The sequence below is a fragment of the Rhinatrema bivittatum genome, chromosome 19, assembly GCF_901001135.1.
Source record: "Rhinatrema bivittatum chromosome 19, aRhiBiv1.1, whole genome shotgun sequence".
Taxonomy (NCBI): Eukaryota; Metazoa; Chordata; class Amphibia; order Gymnophiona; family Rhinatrematidae; genus Rhinatrema; species Rhinatrema bivittatum.
Window position 1 is genome coordinate 44,574,235 of NC_042633.1, and position 17,412 is coordinate 44,591,646.

A 17,412-nucleotide genomic window follows, 5' to 3' on the forward strand; every position below is an offset into this window, starting at 1 on the left:
GCTAAGCGAGCACGAATTTAAAACTTGTGAGAGCCATTGCGCCAAGCCTCACCAAGGCTTTAACGTGCTCCGTTCCCATTTGGATTTTTCCACCAGATTCTATCAATTATTTTTGCATTTACCATTTCTGCTCCTCACAAACAACTGAGTGAATTGTTCTTGACCAAAAGAAGATAGAAAATCTTTAATTTTAATGTAAGTGCAACACCCCCAGGTGCACGCATAAGCAGACGTGTGCACTTCCTGGGTGCGAGGGACACGGGTTAGCCCGGTGCCACACCGAGCGCCAACGGTGCACACAGCGCTGTACCAACCATGGCGTGTCGCGTGTGATTCCCCCGTGTAATACACAAGGTTAGAAGATCCCAAGGAGGATAAACAGTAAATACATTTCTGGGTCAATTATCTGCCGCATTTCAGAGCTGATGCAGGAAAAAGAAACCAGGTTATCTCTCCGCACATTTTCTTCAAGGCAACCTGAAGTTTCCAGCCTGCGTTTGACTTTCATGAAGTTCAGTGATGCTTCTCAGTACTGCGCTTCACAAAAATAGCATAGCAGTAACCACAAAAAGAGATGGCCCGTTCGCTTTATTTCAAGGTACTACAGCAGATAAGACAGAGAAATAACACATCCTGCTCGCTGGCGCCTTGCACAAAAATGTTCTTATCTCTAAAAATTTCCAAGCCAGCTGCCAGAAAGCAATCCCTCTCCCAGGACTGATACTTGAGCAGAGATTAAGTTCTCCTAAATTATCTCCCACAGTCTGCCAGGACAAAATCAAACTTCTGGGCAAGGGGGGATCCCGCTTTCCAAGCTGGCGGGGCGCTGGCTGTCCTGATCCCGGTGCGGGCATCGCCAGCCTGCCAGGTTGGCGCTGTGCGCTGGAGCTGAGCTGGATTTAAGGCGCCCGCGGTGGATGCAGAGCTCAAATGCATAAAGAGAAGATCTGCCCACGCGGTGCGCAGACAAGTGGAACACCCCCCGGACTTAGACGGGAACCCGTGTTTTAAAAAAAAAAAAGGTTTTCAGGTGCAAATGAGAACAACATTCCTTAGCTAAAGACTCCTGCCTATAATGTTATAACAATAATTCCTATTCTAAGACTGCCTTTCCAATTTGTAGCTCAAGGCAGGATGCAACGTTTTTTCAGGTACAATAAGTCCCTTCCCCAAAGAGCTTACAAATCTAGCTGAGGCAACGGGGGATAAAACGACCTGCCCAGGGTCAGAAGGGCTTGTCAGCGGGATTTACCCACATCCTCGGGCCATGTCCAGGGCTCGACCTCCTCTGCTGTCATTCAGGGAAAGAGAGAGAGAGACTGAGAGGGAGGAGGGCGCACACCCAGTGCCTAAGAGCTGAATTGCAGAGCTGTCTCCTCTCCTCTCCTCTCTCTCGCACCCTATCCAGAGTCCTCTCTCCACCCTCGTTTTCTCATTTCACCTTTTCTTTCCTGTTTTTAATCGCTTAGGGTGGGAAGGGGCTGTCTTCCTGCTGCTCTGGAGAACACGGGGCTTTCCCTCTACCTCTCCTCTCTTATCTCTCTCTGCACCCCTCCTATTGCACTCCCCTCCTCAGGCAAGTCCCTCCTCTCCTGTGCCCTTCTCCTCTACTGCCAGTTCCCCACTCCCTGCTTCTCCACCTGCCTGCGCCTTCCCCGAGCTGCTGCGTCAGGCTCTCTCTCTTTGCCTTATTTAAATCTCATCCAAAAAACCCACCTTTCTCAGGCTGCTTTTAAATCCCAGTTCTGTTTTGCCCTGAATGTTTGTCTTGATTAGACTGTAAGCTCTGCCGAGCAAGGACTGCCTCTTATATGTTTTGTACAGTGCTGTGTACATGGAGCAGCGCTATAGAAATGATTAGTAGTAGCAGCAGCAGCAGTTTCTGGGATGTGCCTGGGGGAGTGACTGGCAAAGAAGAACTAATCCTGTGATTATCTATAAAGAGCTGGAAGGCATCTCTCCCTCCCTTCCCAGGAATGACAGGATATAAATATTTAACTTTAAGCAGTGGTCACACCTGAATATCAGGTAAAGCCCTCGTCTGTCCAGCAACTCCTGAAGATGGAGAAATGCAGGTTAATGTGATATTAAATTCTAATAAAGAAGATTGTTTTTTTTTTACAAAAGAGAAACACAAGCTCTCAGAGCCTCCCCCATTTTCTTCTGTACCTCACACAATATTAAAAGTTCTCCTTCCTCGGGTGCCATTCAGAAGTTGAAAACCCAGGAATGCAATAAAGCTTTTGCTTTCTGTCCAGAGCCAGGTAACCCGTGGAGAAGGTTATCTCTGTCGCCAAGCTCCCCCTAACACTGCACTGATACTGTGACAGGAAGATGCTCCATCCCCAGACAGGTCGAGAGCGAGATCCAGCTGTGCCTGCAGCTGGACCCATTGCAGAATTAGTCAAGGCACACCGGCGACGTTTTCTGCATGTCAGTCTTCCAAACATGTCTCTTATTTCTATTTATAATTCGTTTTTATTACATTTTTTAATAGCTACAATGAAGGCTTGGCATTGGGGATGAATATTATAGCTATTTATTTTCTTTTAAATAAATAATAGAAAAAATAAATTATAAATAGAAGTAAAGGTCTTTGGACGAGTGATACACAGGAAATTTCACCAGTGGGGTTAGGGTTTCCTCACAGAAGGGAGGAGACGTTCCCAAAACTTAGCTCGTGGTGTTTTGAGCTTTGCATCGGTGACAGTAACTGGGAAGCAACTTAAATCATAAACATCCCGAAGTAGGACCTGGTGCCGTCCTTGACCCGCACCAGCTGCTTGTTCGGCACTCTGACGTAAACCTCATCCAGCTCCTCCAGGAAGAAAACTCCGGCCAGGAAGCTGCTGTCCAGCCACTGGTCCACGTCCCTCCTGCCGCAGTAAGGCTTGTTGCTCACCATCAGCGCCATCTCTTCCGGGTACTTGGGTGTCTTCTTGTAGATCCCGTGAGTGAACATGGAAGCCTCCCTGTAATTAGGAGACTCGCATCTCAGCTCTCCCAGCTGGATCTTCGAGTACACAAAGTAGTGGCCCGGCTTGGTGCACTGCAAATGGCCGTCTCTGTAATCCACCTGGTGGAGAAATGCCAGTCCCAGGGCGTGTTCCCACTGCAGCACCGCTTCCCCCGAGGCGCTCTGTGTGCCAATCGCACCTGTAAGAGAGGATCCAGAAGACGTCATTTCTGGATGGTTCTCGCACCTTCCTACTAACACAGGAAACGCCACACTGAGTCAGACCGTGGGTCCACCAAGCCCAGTGTCCTGCGTCCAGCAGCGGCCAAGCCGGGTCACTGGAACCCCCCCCCTCTCTATGGCTCATAGTGGTCTGGAGGTGAATTTTAAAAGCCACCCAGATGCCACAGGTATCTCCCGCTGCATGCACATCTCACTTGATTTCACAAGAGGGCAGCCCTAGCACTGTGCACAGCTGGGCAGACTGAACAGGCTGGGTGGGCTTTCTCTGCTGTCATTGACATTTACTATGTTACTGTATAATTCCTTTTGACTTTATATTAGATATTGAATATCTTGGTGTTACCTGTAACGTGTGCGGCAGGCTTTTCTACTTTCAGCGTCTGTTCTGAAAATAAAAGTTCACACAGCTCTTATTACATAAAAGTGAAATAGATTTGTGAACCATGAGTCTATTTAGAATAAACCTGAGAGTATCTTTAATTCATCCTAACACCCTGACATTATTTACAATAAACCTGAGTCTATCACTAATACATCCTAACACCCTGACACTATTATTTAGAATAAACCTGAGTCTATCACTAATACATCCTAACACCCTGACACTATTATTTAGAATAAACCTGAGACTATCACTAATACATCCTAATATCCTGAGACTATCACTAATACATTCTAACACCCTGACACTATTATTTAGAATAAACCTGAGACTATCACTAATACATCCTAAAATCTGACACTATTATTTAGAATAAACCTGTCTATCACTAATACATCCTAATATCCTGACACTATTATTTAGAATAAACCTGAGTCTATCTCTAATACATCCTAACACCCTGACACTATTATTTAGAATAAACTTGAGACTATCACTAATACATCCTAATATCCTGACACTGTTATTTAGAATAAACTTGAGTCTATCACTAATACATCCTAATATCCTGACACTATTATTTAGAATAAACTTGAGAGTATCTCTAATTCATCCTAACACCTGACACTATTTAGAATAAACCTGAGTCTATCTCTAATACATCCTAACACCCTGACACTATTATTTAGAATAAACTTGAGACTATCACTAATACATCCTAATATCCTGACACTATTATTTAGAATAAACTTGAGTCTATCACTAATACATCCTAATATCCTGACACTATTATTTAGAATAAACTTGAGAGTATCTCTAATTCATCCTAACACCTGACACTATTTAGAATAAACCTGAGTCTATCTCTAATACATCCTAACACCCTGACACTATTATTTAGAATAAACTTGAGACTATCACTAATACATCCTAATATCCTGACACTATTATTTAGAATAAACTTGAGACTATCACTAATACATCCTAATATCCTGACACTATTATTTAGAATAAACTTGAGACTATCACTAATACATCCTAACACCCTGACACTATTATTTAGAATAAACCTGAGACTATCACTAATACATCCTAATATCCTGACACTATTATTTAGAATAAACCTGAGACCATCACTAATACATCCTAATATCCTGAGACGATCACTAATACATCCTAAAATCTGACACTATTATTTAGAATAAACCTGAGACTATCACTAATACATCCTAATATCCTGACACTATTATTTAGAATAAACCTGAGACTATCATTAACACATCCAGATCTTTGTAACTGGTGTATGAATGATCAAATTTGCAGGTGCGAGAACCTTGTATAAAGATGAAAATTTTCTAAAGAGGCATCAGTCCATTCAGGAATTATATAAAAATCAGCTTTGGTTTAATTAAGGTTTAAGAAATCGTTCTTGCTGCTTTCTTTGTCCATTTCAACTTTACCCCCCACCCTCTTGTTCGCTTCAGGATAGGATAAAGTGTGTGTGTTTGGGGGAGGGAAACAACAGAAGTGGGAGCTTCCTTGCAAGCTGTTTGTGAGGCCAGGGGCTGGAGCAGGAGCAGAGAAAGATTTGACTGAAGGAAGGCAGGAAGGCAGGCACCCTGCAGCTTTCTTCAAATGATTGAATTAAGGGGTATGAAAGCTTTCAGGAATGTTGATTCTGTGCCAGGTTGTAAAATATACAGCAAAAGCTAATTATGTGGTTTATCCCATGTCTGCACATTCGCAAGAAGCTAGAGGCACTGATCATAATAGAAATCTCTAACATATGATGCTATTATTGCCATAGCATATATTCGCCATAACAGACGCAACCAGGAACTATTGAGATTTTCTCATTCAAAAGTCAATCAAAAAGGTATTCCCCTCCTGAGGATATGACTTATCCTGCACTTTTACAAAATATGGGTGAAAAAAATATTCCTTTTAAGCTGGAATAGTATGTATGGTTTTTTTTGTACCCTGCGGAGATTTGTGGATCAGCGAAATAGTTTGTATAAATAAATAGAAAAGATGACATTATACCTACTTACAATGCATTCTCAAATTTATCCAGACTCTGAAGCAGATATTAGTATTCACCTGTATTACATGATTATTCCTAATTCAAATCAAGTTAAATCTCTGTAGCTACATGATAGGTCAGTTTTACCAGTTCCACATATATTCTTTCACTAGTCTGATTGTTGTGATTTTTCTTTTATATAGAATCGTTCTTTTTTATGTTTGCTGGCTTATTGTCCTTACAAACACTTTCAATAAAGTATTCATAAACAGAAAAAAAATTGAGTTGTTTTGCAAAGTCAGAGGTGTGAATCTTCATGCAAAAATATGCAAATTTACTGCCACATAATTTTGAAAAATCCACTACAGAATTTGCTGTTGCTGCAGAATCTTGAAAAATCTTCCGCAGAAAACCGGGGTCTCTGATAATTTCCTAATCAAGCCGACAATTTTTAGTGACCTCGTGAATTTCTAATGAGCACCACTGATATCATTAACCTCCTCAGGCCTGCTTTATGCATCATTAGTATACCCGAGCCCTCATAAACTGATGAAACTCAGCTCTCATGTTTTAACTAATGTTTCCCTTATTGCTAACTTGCATGCCACTCACAGATACTGGGACTCCCTCGTGCTCTCCGATCTTGGCAGATTTGGCGCCGAGGCTGGGGACAATACACAGAGCCTGACACGGAGAAAAGGAACACTTACCCTGGATCATCTTTGCTGCACTGGAATTTATTCCTTTCTGAAATACAGAATTTGTGAAGAGATTGTTAATAAGTTGTGCTCATGCAGACGACCACATTATGCAAGAGCAGATCTAAGTTTGCTGACATGAGTTACACTGACATACAGAAATACTGGTGCTCACCATTTCTTTGGCACCACAAGATTAAATGCGCAGTGGTATCTGTTAGCATTGGGACCCGCCTGCATCATAAGGTCATAGAAACCCTAACCCTAACCCTAACATAGATAGGCCTGGGAGAGGCATCAAGATGTCGTCTAGTTATTCCCCAACCTTCGATTGGGAGCCATTCTCCCTGCACCACCCTAGATGGATGTTTGCTTAGTCCTTGATTAAGAAACGTTCAGTGATGAAGATTTTCTCAATCTCTGTAGGTAACTTGTTCCAGTGCTTAACTTCACTTACAGTTCGAAAATTCTTCTTCTTATTCAAACTAACTCTCTCCTGCTGCAATTTCAAACCATTATTACTTGTACTATGCGCAGTAATCCCGCCATCCTGTTCATAAACGCCCGTTATGCATTTGAATACTGCCATCAATTCACCCCTCAGTCTTCTGTTCTCCAGGCCAAATAAACCCAGCTTCTCTGCCCTTTCCTCATAGATCACCTTATCTAAACCTCTTATGTTTTCTCCAGATTCTTCATGTGGATGCAGTAAAACACAGAATATGATGGCAGATAAGGAACATGAGACTATCCAATTCATTTTCTAGTGCAATTCCTTAGATCCCAGCTCATCTTTGCTTTTCCCCTAACTTCTTCATAATTTTGTATCTTCTCTGCTTATCCCAGGCTTTTCCCTGAATTGTGTTACTCTTTGTGTCCCAATGCTAACAGATACCACTGTGCATTGTGAAGGCCATTCCATGCACCCACAACCCTTTCATTGAAGAAATGCTTTCTAGTGTTGCTCCCGAAGCCACCTCCTTGATGACACAAGATGTCTACAATAGCCTGAGCAATGTTCTGTACCATGTGAGAGTTACTTCACTTGCTTTGCATGTTGCTCCTGAGGCAACCTCCTTGACGACACAAGATGTCTACAATAGCCTGAGCAATGTTCTGTAGCATGTGAGAGTTACTTCACTTGCTTTGCATGTTGCTCCTGAGGCTACCTCCTTGACGACACAAGATGTCTACAATAGCCTGAGCAATGTTCTGTAGCATGTGAGAGTTACTTCACTTGCTTTGCATGTTGCTCCTGAGGCTACCTCCTTGACGACACAAGATGTCTGCAATAGCCTGAGCAATGTTCTGTAGCATGTGAGAGTTACTTCGCTTGCTTTGCATGTTGCTCCTGAGGCTACCTCCTTGACGACACAAGGTGTCTGCAATAGCCTGAGCAATGTTCTGTAGCATTAAGTCAGATGTCTATGTATTAAGCCAGATGCTTATGCATTAAGTCAGATATCTCTGTGCATTAAGCCAGATGTTTATGTATTAAGCCAGCTTCTGAATTATGCATGTAAAATTCTTTCATAAAAAGCTTAAGACATTAAGTGATGAAGGCAGCTCAGGGGTTCTCCTTTAAAGCCTTCAGTAGTTTCGGCCTTGACAGTGAATTCCAGAGATTCAGGCCCAGCCGCAAAACAGACTCAGGCCTCAGCTAATCTGATCTGCTTCATGGGAGGGAAGGAAGCTGAGCACCTGAGCCAGGTGCCTCAGGTTTAGACCCTGGTAGAACGTCAGCAAGAGCCAAAAGTTTATGATGGAAATTTTCTGAAATCTAGGCCTGATCCCTCCGTGCCCGCAGATCTCATGCCTGTGCATACGGACCCCCTCGCTTCCCCCCTCCCATAGGTACCGTATGTAATGAAAGCCATCAGGACGTGCGTCGGGGGGGGGGGAGACACAGGTTAGGAAGATGGAAGGAGATGCAATATCTGAAATGCAAAGCCTAACACAAGGCTGGAGATTATTGAGCCGGCTCTGCAGAATCCCCCGTCTGCCCAGGACGCTGGGATCCTGCCCCCTCCAGCCCCAGGTTCCCACTACCCAGTAACACGTTTCTCTCTGCCTCAGCCCCACCCAGTGCAGTGATAGCTTTAATCCTGGGAGTGCTAATTCCTGTCATCATACAAGGGCCAGGAATGACAAGATTTTAACATTTTCAATGTTACCATGATTTTAACCCATTATGTCCCAGTGTCCTATTCAGAGCACAGCTGCTTAGAAAGTTTGGGACACGTTTAGCATATAAAACGCATCGCCATGTAGGGATGATATCCCTATTTAAAATGTCTTGAAAAGTTACACTCCAGATCTCCCTTCATGTGGAAGTCCTGGTCATTTTAACAAAGCAAGATGTCCAAATTAAAACAAAACACAACCACCCTCATCCCAAAGAGCGGCCCCCATCCTGCAGGGGTCTCTCTCAGCCCGATCCCTTGCTGGCCCCGGATCCAGAAACGAATCCCTTCTGCGATCCCTACTTACTGAAATCTGGGAGGCTGTGCCCTGCAGTTCCTCCTGGAATCGCTTCAGGAAATAGGCCTCGAGGGCCACTCCCAGCAGGGCCAGGAGCACCAGGATGGCGAGCAGCAGCTGCGTGGGGCTGCAGCGCCCCCTCCTCCTCCTCCTCCATCTCCCTGAAGGCACGGAGGGGCAGCCGCTGGCTTCTCCATCCACCACGAAGACCGAGGGCTGCACCACCCTGTCTGCCATGCTGGTGCAGCCAGGGCAAGGGGGGAGGGCAGTGAGCGTGTTGGTACTCAAGCACCGGTGAGGGGACTTGCTCAGCTCACGATGTGCCACTCACTCATCCTTTCTGAGGGCTGCACTTACAGTGCAGGTTTCTCTGAAGCGGAGCCGCACCACCCTCTCCCCACGCAGGCTGTGACCACTGTTTCCTTTCACTTTGCTGGTGCTACGGGCCCTCCCCTCCTGCTTGCACTGGAGAGGGGGGGGGAGGTCTGGTGCCGAGCTGCAAGCATTGCAAGGGGGGGGGATGTTTCCGTCCTGAGCCGTGGCAGGGTCGGGGGGGGGGGGGGGAGACAGACCACATGCACGGAATCAGTCTTCCAAATTTACCTTTAAAGTTGTCATCAGCATCGTTAGCTTTCAAGCAGCGCCTCAGGATGCTTCCTGCTCAGAGCCCTGTGCTCCAGATATCTGCTTTTATATGATTTGTATTCAAATCACAAACCTCTTTTTGGATGCAATTTGAACATAACGTTTACTGGTCTAGGAGGAAACTACTACAATATTGCACGACAGCTTATCTCTTCAACATCACTCTAATATCAGCAACCAACTCACCATAAGAACATAAGAACCTGCCATACTGGGTCAGACCAAGGGTCCATCAAGCCCAGCATCCTGTTTCCAACAGTGGCCAATCCAGGCCACAAGACCTGGCAAGTACCCAAACATTAAATAGATCTCATGCTGACTATTCCCAATTATTAATAGCACTTTATGGATTTTTTTTTATCCAGGAACTTTTCCAAACCTTTTTAAATGCAGTTACACTAATTCCAGAGCTTTATTGTGCGCTGAGTGAAAACGGATTTTCTTCGATTTGTTTTAAATGAGCTACTTGCTAACTTCATGGAGTGCCTCCTGGTCCTTCTGTTATCTGAGAGAGTAAATAACCGATTTGCATTAACTTGTTCAAGTCCTTTCATGATCTTAAAGACCTCTATCATATCCCCCCCTCAGCCCCTTTGAAAACATTTGAGTAGGGTGGGATTCCCTTTTGTAGGAGAAAGGGTTTCCCCTCTGAAGGTTTGGAAGCAGGGATGGGGGGAGAATCCTCTCCAAATACCTGGGAACATGGTTGGAGGGAGGTTTTCCCCTCTGAGGATCAGTGAGTGCATTGAGCATGGTTGGGGGAGGAAGGCCTGGGACCTGGATGGGGGAAGGAGGGAAGAGAAGATTCCTTGTAAAGTTCTGAAAGTAGGATGGGAGAGAATTCCCCTTTGGAGGAGGGAGGGTCTTCTGCTCTGAAGATCTGTGTGGGATGGCGGGGGAGGAGATAGGATCCCCTCTTAACATCTGGAACTGGGGTGGGGGTCATAGAGGTCCCCTTCAGGGGACATTGGATCTGAGAAATAATCCGCTCTTCAGGTCAGTGCATATCTTCTCACAACCTCTCCCCAGAGGCAATCTCCGTTACTTCTTGCGTCCTTGGATTTTCATCTCTGCCTTATCTATCGTTGGCAAAACTCATTGGTTGATGTTTAAGGTTAAATCTGAGTCCTTAATGAGTCGGTATATATTGCCAATTGTATTTTATGATGTTCAGAGAGCTTGTTGGAAGGGCAGATTTATAAATGTGAGAAATTAACGATGTGTCGGCACAAATCTGTAAGATTTCTGGAGAGACCTGGATAGTTAGGATACATTTTCTGCATGCATCTTGTATAGTGCTACTACAGGACTCTGTTTGTTTGGTTGACCCAGTAAATCCTTACATGCTAGCAGGACCGCACAAATCGTGATTCAGAATCCTTAAAGCTGCAGACCATCTTCTCACTGCAAACCTAACTTCATAATGCACGGAGCCCCTAACCCTCCGGCACCATAACCTAGAGATCTCTTTCATGGTCGGGTTTCTCTACAGTGGCAGAAGATGAAGAACTTTAAAGAACAATTTTTGAGGATTCGATTCATACAAGGCCAGCAGTGCGGGTCCCAGGTTTTTAAGTATCTAGCCACACCTCTCCTGTTGCATTACTGGAGCTGAGCTCCTGTTGGCTAAGCCGTGAGGAGGAGAAGAGAAGTCCTGGGTCTGTACTGCAGGTGGCCCAGGCGGAAACGTCCTTGCAATATTAAAATTAATCTGCTGTCAATACTAGTTTGTCTCAAGATATTATGGATCCCGTTTGCTGAAATTGGCAAGCATACGGCCTCTATTAAAAAGGGTTTTCCTGGGCCCGGTGAATACTAATAACTATTGCCTTCTCTTCAATTTACTTTTTATTTCAAAGATGCTAAAAAAAAAAAAAAATGGTCGATACTCAACTTCAAACCTTTTTTTTTTTGTTTAGAGAAAACGAATGCATTGCACCAAAACAATCTGGTTTTAGGTAGGGCTACAGTGCAGAGTCTGCTTTAATGACTTAGAGCTGATGGGGCAAGGATGCATTTACCATCTGTTTAGCTATGAATGCAGCCTCTGGTTGTTGCTAATCGCTTTGACTTTACATTGAAAGGGGCTTTATCAAATAAAGTCACTAATTAGGATAAATTTTATAGAAAGATTCTGTAGGTGAGAAGAGATATCTGAAAGGCCTGAGTTGCCCAGCAAGGATCAACATTTGCCCCGAGGAGTCCATCCTGGGGGGGCTCTCCGAGTGCTGCCCCTGGAGAAGGTTTCAGGCAGGCTGAGGCACAGTCACGGGGGGGGGGGGTAACACTGGCATGGGCCTTGTGTTGCCGCAGTTCAGGATGTGCCATTGCGCTGGGGGCAATCCTGGCTGTAGTCCTTGGTAGTTCACAGCCCCTCCCTGGATTGCCAACCATTTGGGATGGCCCAGGGGCCATGAAAGTGTTTAAATCGAAAGGGGCAGTTAATCAAGAAGGGTTAACCACAATGACACAAGCCTCCTTGAGGGCTTGGCTGACTGGATCTATCTTTTTTTTTTTAGCTACGGCATCACTAACCTCGGAAAACTTGGTAACGACATAGAACGAGGTCTGGGTACTTGACTCTACTATTGTAAGAAGCAAGGCCTGAAATGGTTTTGCCATCACAGGTGGTGGAAGCCATCTTTGTGATAGATTTTGGGAATGCTTGGGACAGATGTTGGGGGACAGTTGAAGGATAGTTAAAAGAGAGGGAGAGTTGGTGTTTGGTTACATCTGGCAATTTATAGGTTTACCTACCCAAAGTGGTTGAATCTCAACTGGGTAGACTGGAGAGGCCAGGTTGGTCATTGTTAGCCACGCTGTGACCACTCTCCTTTTAGTGTGTATAGAAGCCGTGCTTGTGTGTGCGTTTTGCACGTCTCTTTCTGTGAGTGTTTCCGTGGCTGTGTTGATGCTATCTGTCATCTTGTCACTGCCTCCTCCTCATCCACAGTTATTCTCTTGCTTTCCAGGGGCTAGAGAAGCACTGAGAGTCGCCTCACCTGGAGCTGTGGTTGTGCCCAGCTTGTCCCCACCTCTGTGAGCCTCTGAGCACAGAAACCCAGGTTCTGTGCTGACTCACTCTCAGAATGAGAGTTGAGACAGATTCAGAGGTCGTTCCACAAACCGAGCGCGTGGTAGGACTGCCCACTCTTCACCCAACTTCTGCGCCTTCAAAGAGATTTCCATTCAGAGTGAGAGTGTTTTGTCTCAACAGAATGAAGCAGGAAATGCTAAAAGTAAATTAATCAATCAATAAAAAAACCCCCACATACAGCTAACACATTTTGGGCTCTTGCTTCAAAGAGCTTTATCCAGTTCTGTGTCTATGGCACATGGTGAAACTCTTACTGAGAACAGCCTTCACCCATGTCCCAGTGTAGATTTGCACACATCCATGGTGGAAATGTTAGACTTTGAACCGGAGGCCGGGAAGCTGCCTAGGAGCCAGGGGATATTAACCCTTCAGTTGTCAGGGATCTGCACGCCCTTGGATGGCCTCACCTATCCAACGTAATGCGTACCATGACGGGTGATAGTGTGTAAGGAGAGAGAGAGAGAGAGACATGCCTCTGCTGGGACGGCAGCCTCCTGGGATAGTCCTACAGAATCTCTGCTCATCTCTCCTTGTTCCTTGTTCTAGTGTTCCTGCTTCATGACCAGCACCGCAGTCCTTGCTCGACTGCTTCCGCTCTAAAGCTCTCTCCTGGGTTCCTCATCCTGAGCCTGCTCCACGACTACATGCCAAGACAACCTCCCAAGCTAGGCCCAGTTTTACCGGCCTCGGCTCAGTCTTCATCTGGACATCTAGTCTACATAAGAACTTGCCATACTGAGTCAGACCAAGGGTCCATCAAGCCCAGTATCCTGTCTTCAACAGGTCACAAGTACCTGGTGGGATCCCAAGGGGTAGAGAGATTCCAGGCTGCGTATCCCAGGAATAATCAATGGATTTCTGCAATGACATCTTAATAATGGTTAATGGACTTTTCCTCCAGGAACTGGTCCAAACCTTTTTTTAAACACAGCTACATTAATAGCTTTTACCACATCCCCTGGCAATGGATTCCAGAGCGTAATCATGCCTTGAGCAAAAAAGTATTTTCTATTAGTGTTAAATGTATTAACCAGTAACTTCATTGTGTGTCCTGGTCTTTGTACTTATCACTGATTACTCGTTCCACTCCACTCATTATTTTAAACACCTCTATCCTATCCCCCCTCAGCCTTCTCTTCTCAGAGCTGAAAAGTCCTATAACCTCTTTAGCCTTTCTTCATAGGGGAATTGTTCCATCCCCTTTATCATTTTGGTCGCCCTTCTCTGTACCTTTACTAATTCTCCTATATCTTTTTTGAGATGTGGAGACCAGAACTGCACACAGTACTCAGGATGAGGATACACCATGGAGGGATACAGAGGCATTAGGATATTCTATGTTTTATTCTCCATTCCTGTCCTAATAATCCCCAGCATCCTCTTTGCTTTCTTGGCTGCTGCCACTGAGCAGAAGATTTCACGTATTTTCAACGATGACCCCTAGATCCTTTTCCTGAGTGGTGACTCCTAATGTGGAACCTTGCATTGTGTCTCTATAATTTGGGTTTCTCTTCCCTAAGTGCATCACTTTGCACTTCTCCAAATTAAATTTAATTTGCCATTTGCCTGCCCAGTCTCTGAGTCTTGCAAGGTCCTCTTGCCATTTCCCACAATCCTCTTGTGATTTAACAACTTTGAATAATTTTGTGTCATTGGAAATTTGATCCTCACTTGTTCCCATTTCCAGGTCATTTATAAATATATTAAAAAGCATTGGTTGCAGAACAGATCCCTGGGGCCTCCTCTATTCACCTTCCTCCATTGGGAAAATTTACCATTTAGCCCTATTTTCTGTTTTCTATCTTTTAACCGGTTCCCAATCCACAATAGGACACTGCCCCCATCTCATGACTTTTTAATTTCCTAAGAAGTATCTCATGAGGGACTTTGTCAAAAGTTTTCTGGAAATCCAGATACACTGTATCACCTGGTTCCCCTTTATCCACAGGTTTATTTATGCCCTCAAACAAATGTAGCAGATTTGTGAGGCGAGACTTTCTTTGGCTAAATCCATGTTGGCTTTGCCTCATTAAACTGTTTATATGTTCAGCAATTTTGTTCTTTATGATAATTTCTACCATTTTGCCTCGCTCAGACATCAGACTCACTGTTCTGTAGTTCACCTGGATCACCCCTTGATTCCTTTTTAAAAATTGATTTTACATTGGCAACCCTCCAGTCTTCAGGTACCGTAGATGATGTTATTGATAGTTTATAAATTTCCAATAGCAGGTCCTCAGCTTCATTTCTCAGTTCTTTCAGCACGCTGGGATGTTTACCATCTGGTCCAGGTGATTTGCTACTCTTTAGTTTGTCAATTTTTCCTAGCACATCTTCCAGGTTCACTGAGATTTGTTTCAATTCCTCTGAATATCATTTCTGGCATGGGTATATCTCTTACATCTTCCTCAGTGAATACTGAAGCAAAATATTCATGTAGTCTCTCTGCTATGGCTTTGTCACCCCTAAATGCTCCTTTTACCCTTTGATCATCTAATGGTCCAACTGACTCCCTCGCAGGCTTTTTACCTCGAATGTACCTGAAAATGTTTTCATTATGAGTTTCTGCTTCCGTGGCAATCCCTCCTTCTGAGGAAGGGGCTGGAAAAGAGAGACGGTTGCTCCCCATGGAGGAAGGGGAGTTGTAAGATGAGAATGAGAGCTGGAGCGTGGAGGAGGCTGGCGAATCCTGCACATGGTTCGAGGGAGAAGGCCCAGGATGCAGGGAGAGTGGAGGCTGTGGTTGAGTGACCTGTAGGGGGTCGGGTGCGAGTGACCAGAAGGATATTGGAGATTCTCTTCATGTGAAGGCTGGGAGTCTGGCACTTTAAATCCTGGGGTACCAGATAGTTTATTGTGCTGGACGTTTTACCTTGATGCTGTGTGCCACGAATTCTGAGTAATCAGCACAGAAATGTTTTTACCCTGTGCTAAAATGATCCCAGTGGCTGGCGGTAAGAACCAGAAATAGTTACCAGAGTGGGTGTGACTGTCAGTGTGGGGGGCCGGGTTCATGGGGAGCATGAAACCCCTGCTGCTCCTATCCGGGTCCGCGTCACCATCTGTATGGGCCAACCTTTCTGCTCCCACTAAATAAACCTGAGAGTGTGCCCTCTCTCCTGCACGCACAGAATTTCTCATCAGCCAGGCTCGTAACCGGGTGTAGAAAGTTTCGAGACGTTACACCGATGTTAATTTCTTCGCATTGGTTGCCAGTAAAATACAGAATAGATTTTAAAGGTCTTTGTCTGCTACACAGATTTATTAACAGCATGGCTCAATGCTGGCCTCGCGTCTTTACGCCCCTCAGAGAAACTTAAGATCGGTAAATAAACCCCTTCTGGTTGTCCCCTCTATACGAACAGCACATCTGAGCGAGGTGAGGGTAAAGCCATTTCACTAGCAGGGACCTAAACTATGGAACTCTTTACCTGTCCATCTCAGGCTGCAAACAGCTTTCATGACTTTAAAAAAAAAAATCTAAAAACATAGCTCTTTAAAAAAGCTTTTGAGGGAACTGATTAATTCGGTTTTATCACGGAAACGAAGTTAAATAATTTTCCTGAAGCATTTTTACTCGTTATATGTTATTCATGATTTATCTCATGCTTTTGTTTTTATTATTTTACTACTTTAATTCTTGTAATTTATTTGGGGTTTTTTTTACTAACATTTATTGTAATTTTAATTTAATTTTATGTTTTATTGATTTTATTTCTTGTAAAACCGTTGTGATTGAATACAGAATGACGGTATACAAAAGCAATAAATAAATCATTTAATGTGTCCTGAGGTAGTGGGTTATTTTCCTTACATCACTAGAGCTCTTCAGATATATCTGTGGATCTGGTCATAGGAGGCTTTCGCTTTTACAGTGACCTGACCCTTCAGTCTTGAGGAGATGAGAGCCAGCAATGATGCTGGGGGAACATGGCACATTCTAGAGAGGCAAAACTTAGCCCTAAGTCTCCTGAGCCCCTGTGGGTGACCTCCTTTGATTTCACAGGCTCCTATTACAATGCTTTTCAAAACCAGATGACCATAACTATTTATGGGAGGATGTGCATGCGGGTCTGGGATGTGTGAGTTGCGTTCCCTGCTGGAGGTTGAGGTCCAGTTGTGATCCAAAAACGGAGAGCAAGTTGTACCATTACAAACAGTTTGCATACTGCATGAAAAATGTAATTCTCTCTGAACATTTCACCTGAAGCAGCTGCATGCCTCATCTTCACAGGGAATAGGTTAGGGTCCTTCCATCCTGGACCCAGATCATAGGAGATGGTGCTCTCCAAGGCTGGACCAGTGCCCAGCGTTTCAATCCGGGAAGGAAGATTCAGCAGACGCATGACAGAGAGACCTATCTAGGATTTATAAAAAAAAAAAGGGGCTGCAGATGGTCTGTCACTTTATCATCCCCATAGTCTCTCTCCCTCTCCCTCCGCATTGATCCTTCCAGATTCCTCTCCATCTCTAACTTCACCTTAAGTTTCCTGCCATCTCTTCCAGAGGTTCCTCTCCTTCTCAGGTCCCTCTTAATCTCTCCTTGGATTCCTCTCGCCATCTCTCCTCTTCCCCCCCCCTTCAGCACTGTGGACAGAGCCAGCGCAGGCGCTCCCTGTCCCCCTCTTCCTGCATGGGCTGTGCTTCCCGGGTAATCCTTGCTGAACCGGTTCTGGTCCCACACAAGGCCCAGCCTCCAGGGCTACCGAGAGGGGGCCCTTTCAAAATTACCCCCCCCCCCTTCAGAGCAAACACCCAGCATTCAGAAGAGAGCCCCTCTGGAAGGGGGGGAGCTGGTTTAAAACCTGTCTTCCTGCCTCAGGGATAAACTTACCCGCATGTGTACATTTTACCCAGACCGAATGGACCTGTTCCAGGGGGGCCAAG

At 44.8% G+C, this 17,412-nt stretch overlaps 1 protein-coding gene across 1 annotated transcript; it reads right to left on the bottom strand.

The window, feature by feature from the left end:
- Positions 1-1,013: 1,013 nt before the first annotated feature.
- On the bottom strand, positions 1,014-9,076 carry TNFSF14 (TNF superfamily member 14). Its single transcript, XM_029585718.1, has 4 exons — positions 8,793-9,076; positions 6,315-6,351; positions 3,543-3,584; positions 1,014-3,156 (listed from the first exon to the last, which is right to left on the bottom strand). Exons 1-4 carry the CDS (start codon positions 9,018-9,020, stop codon positions 2,726-2,728), a joined length of 738 nt encoding a protein of 245 aa, XP_029441578.1. The 5' UTR covers positions 9,021-9,076; the 3' UTR covers positions 1,014-2,725.
- Positions 9,077-17,412: the final 8,336 nt, after the last annotated feature.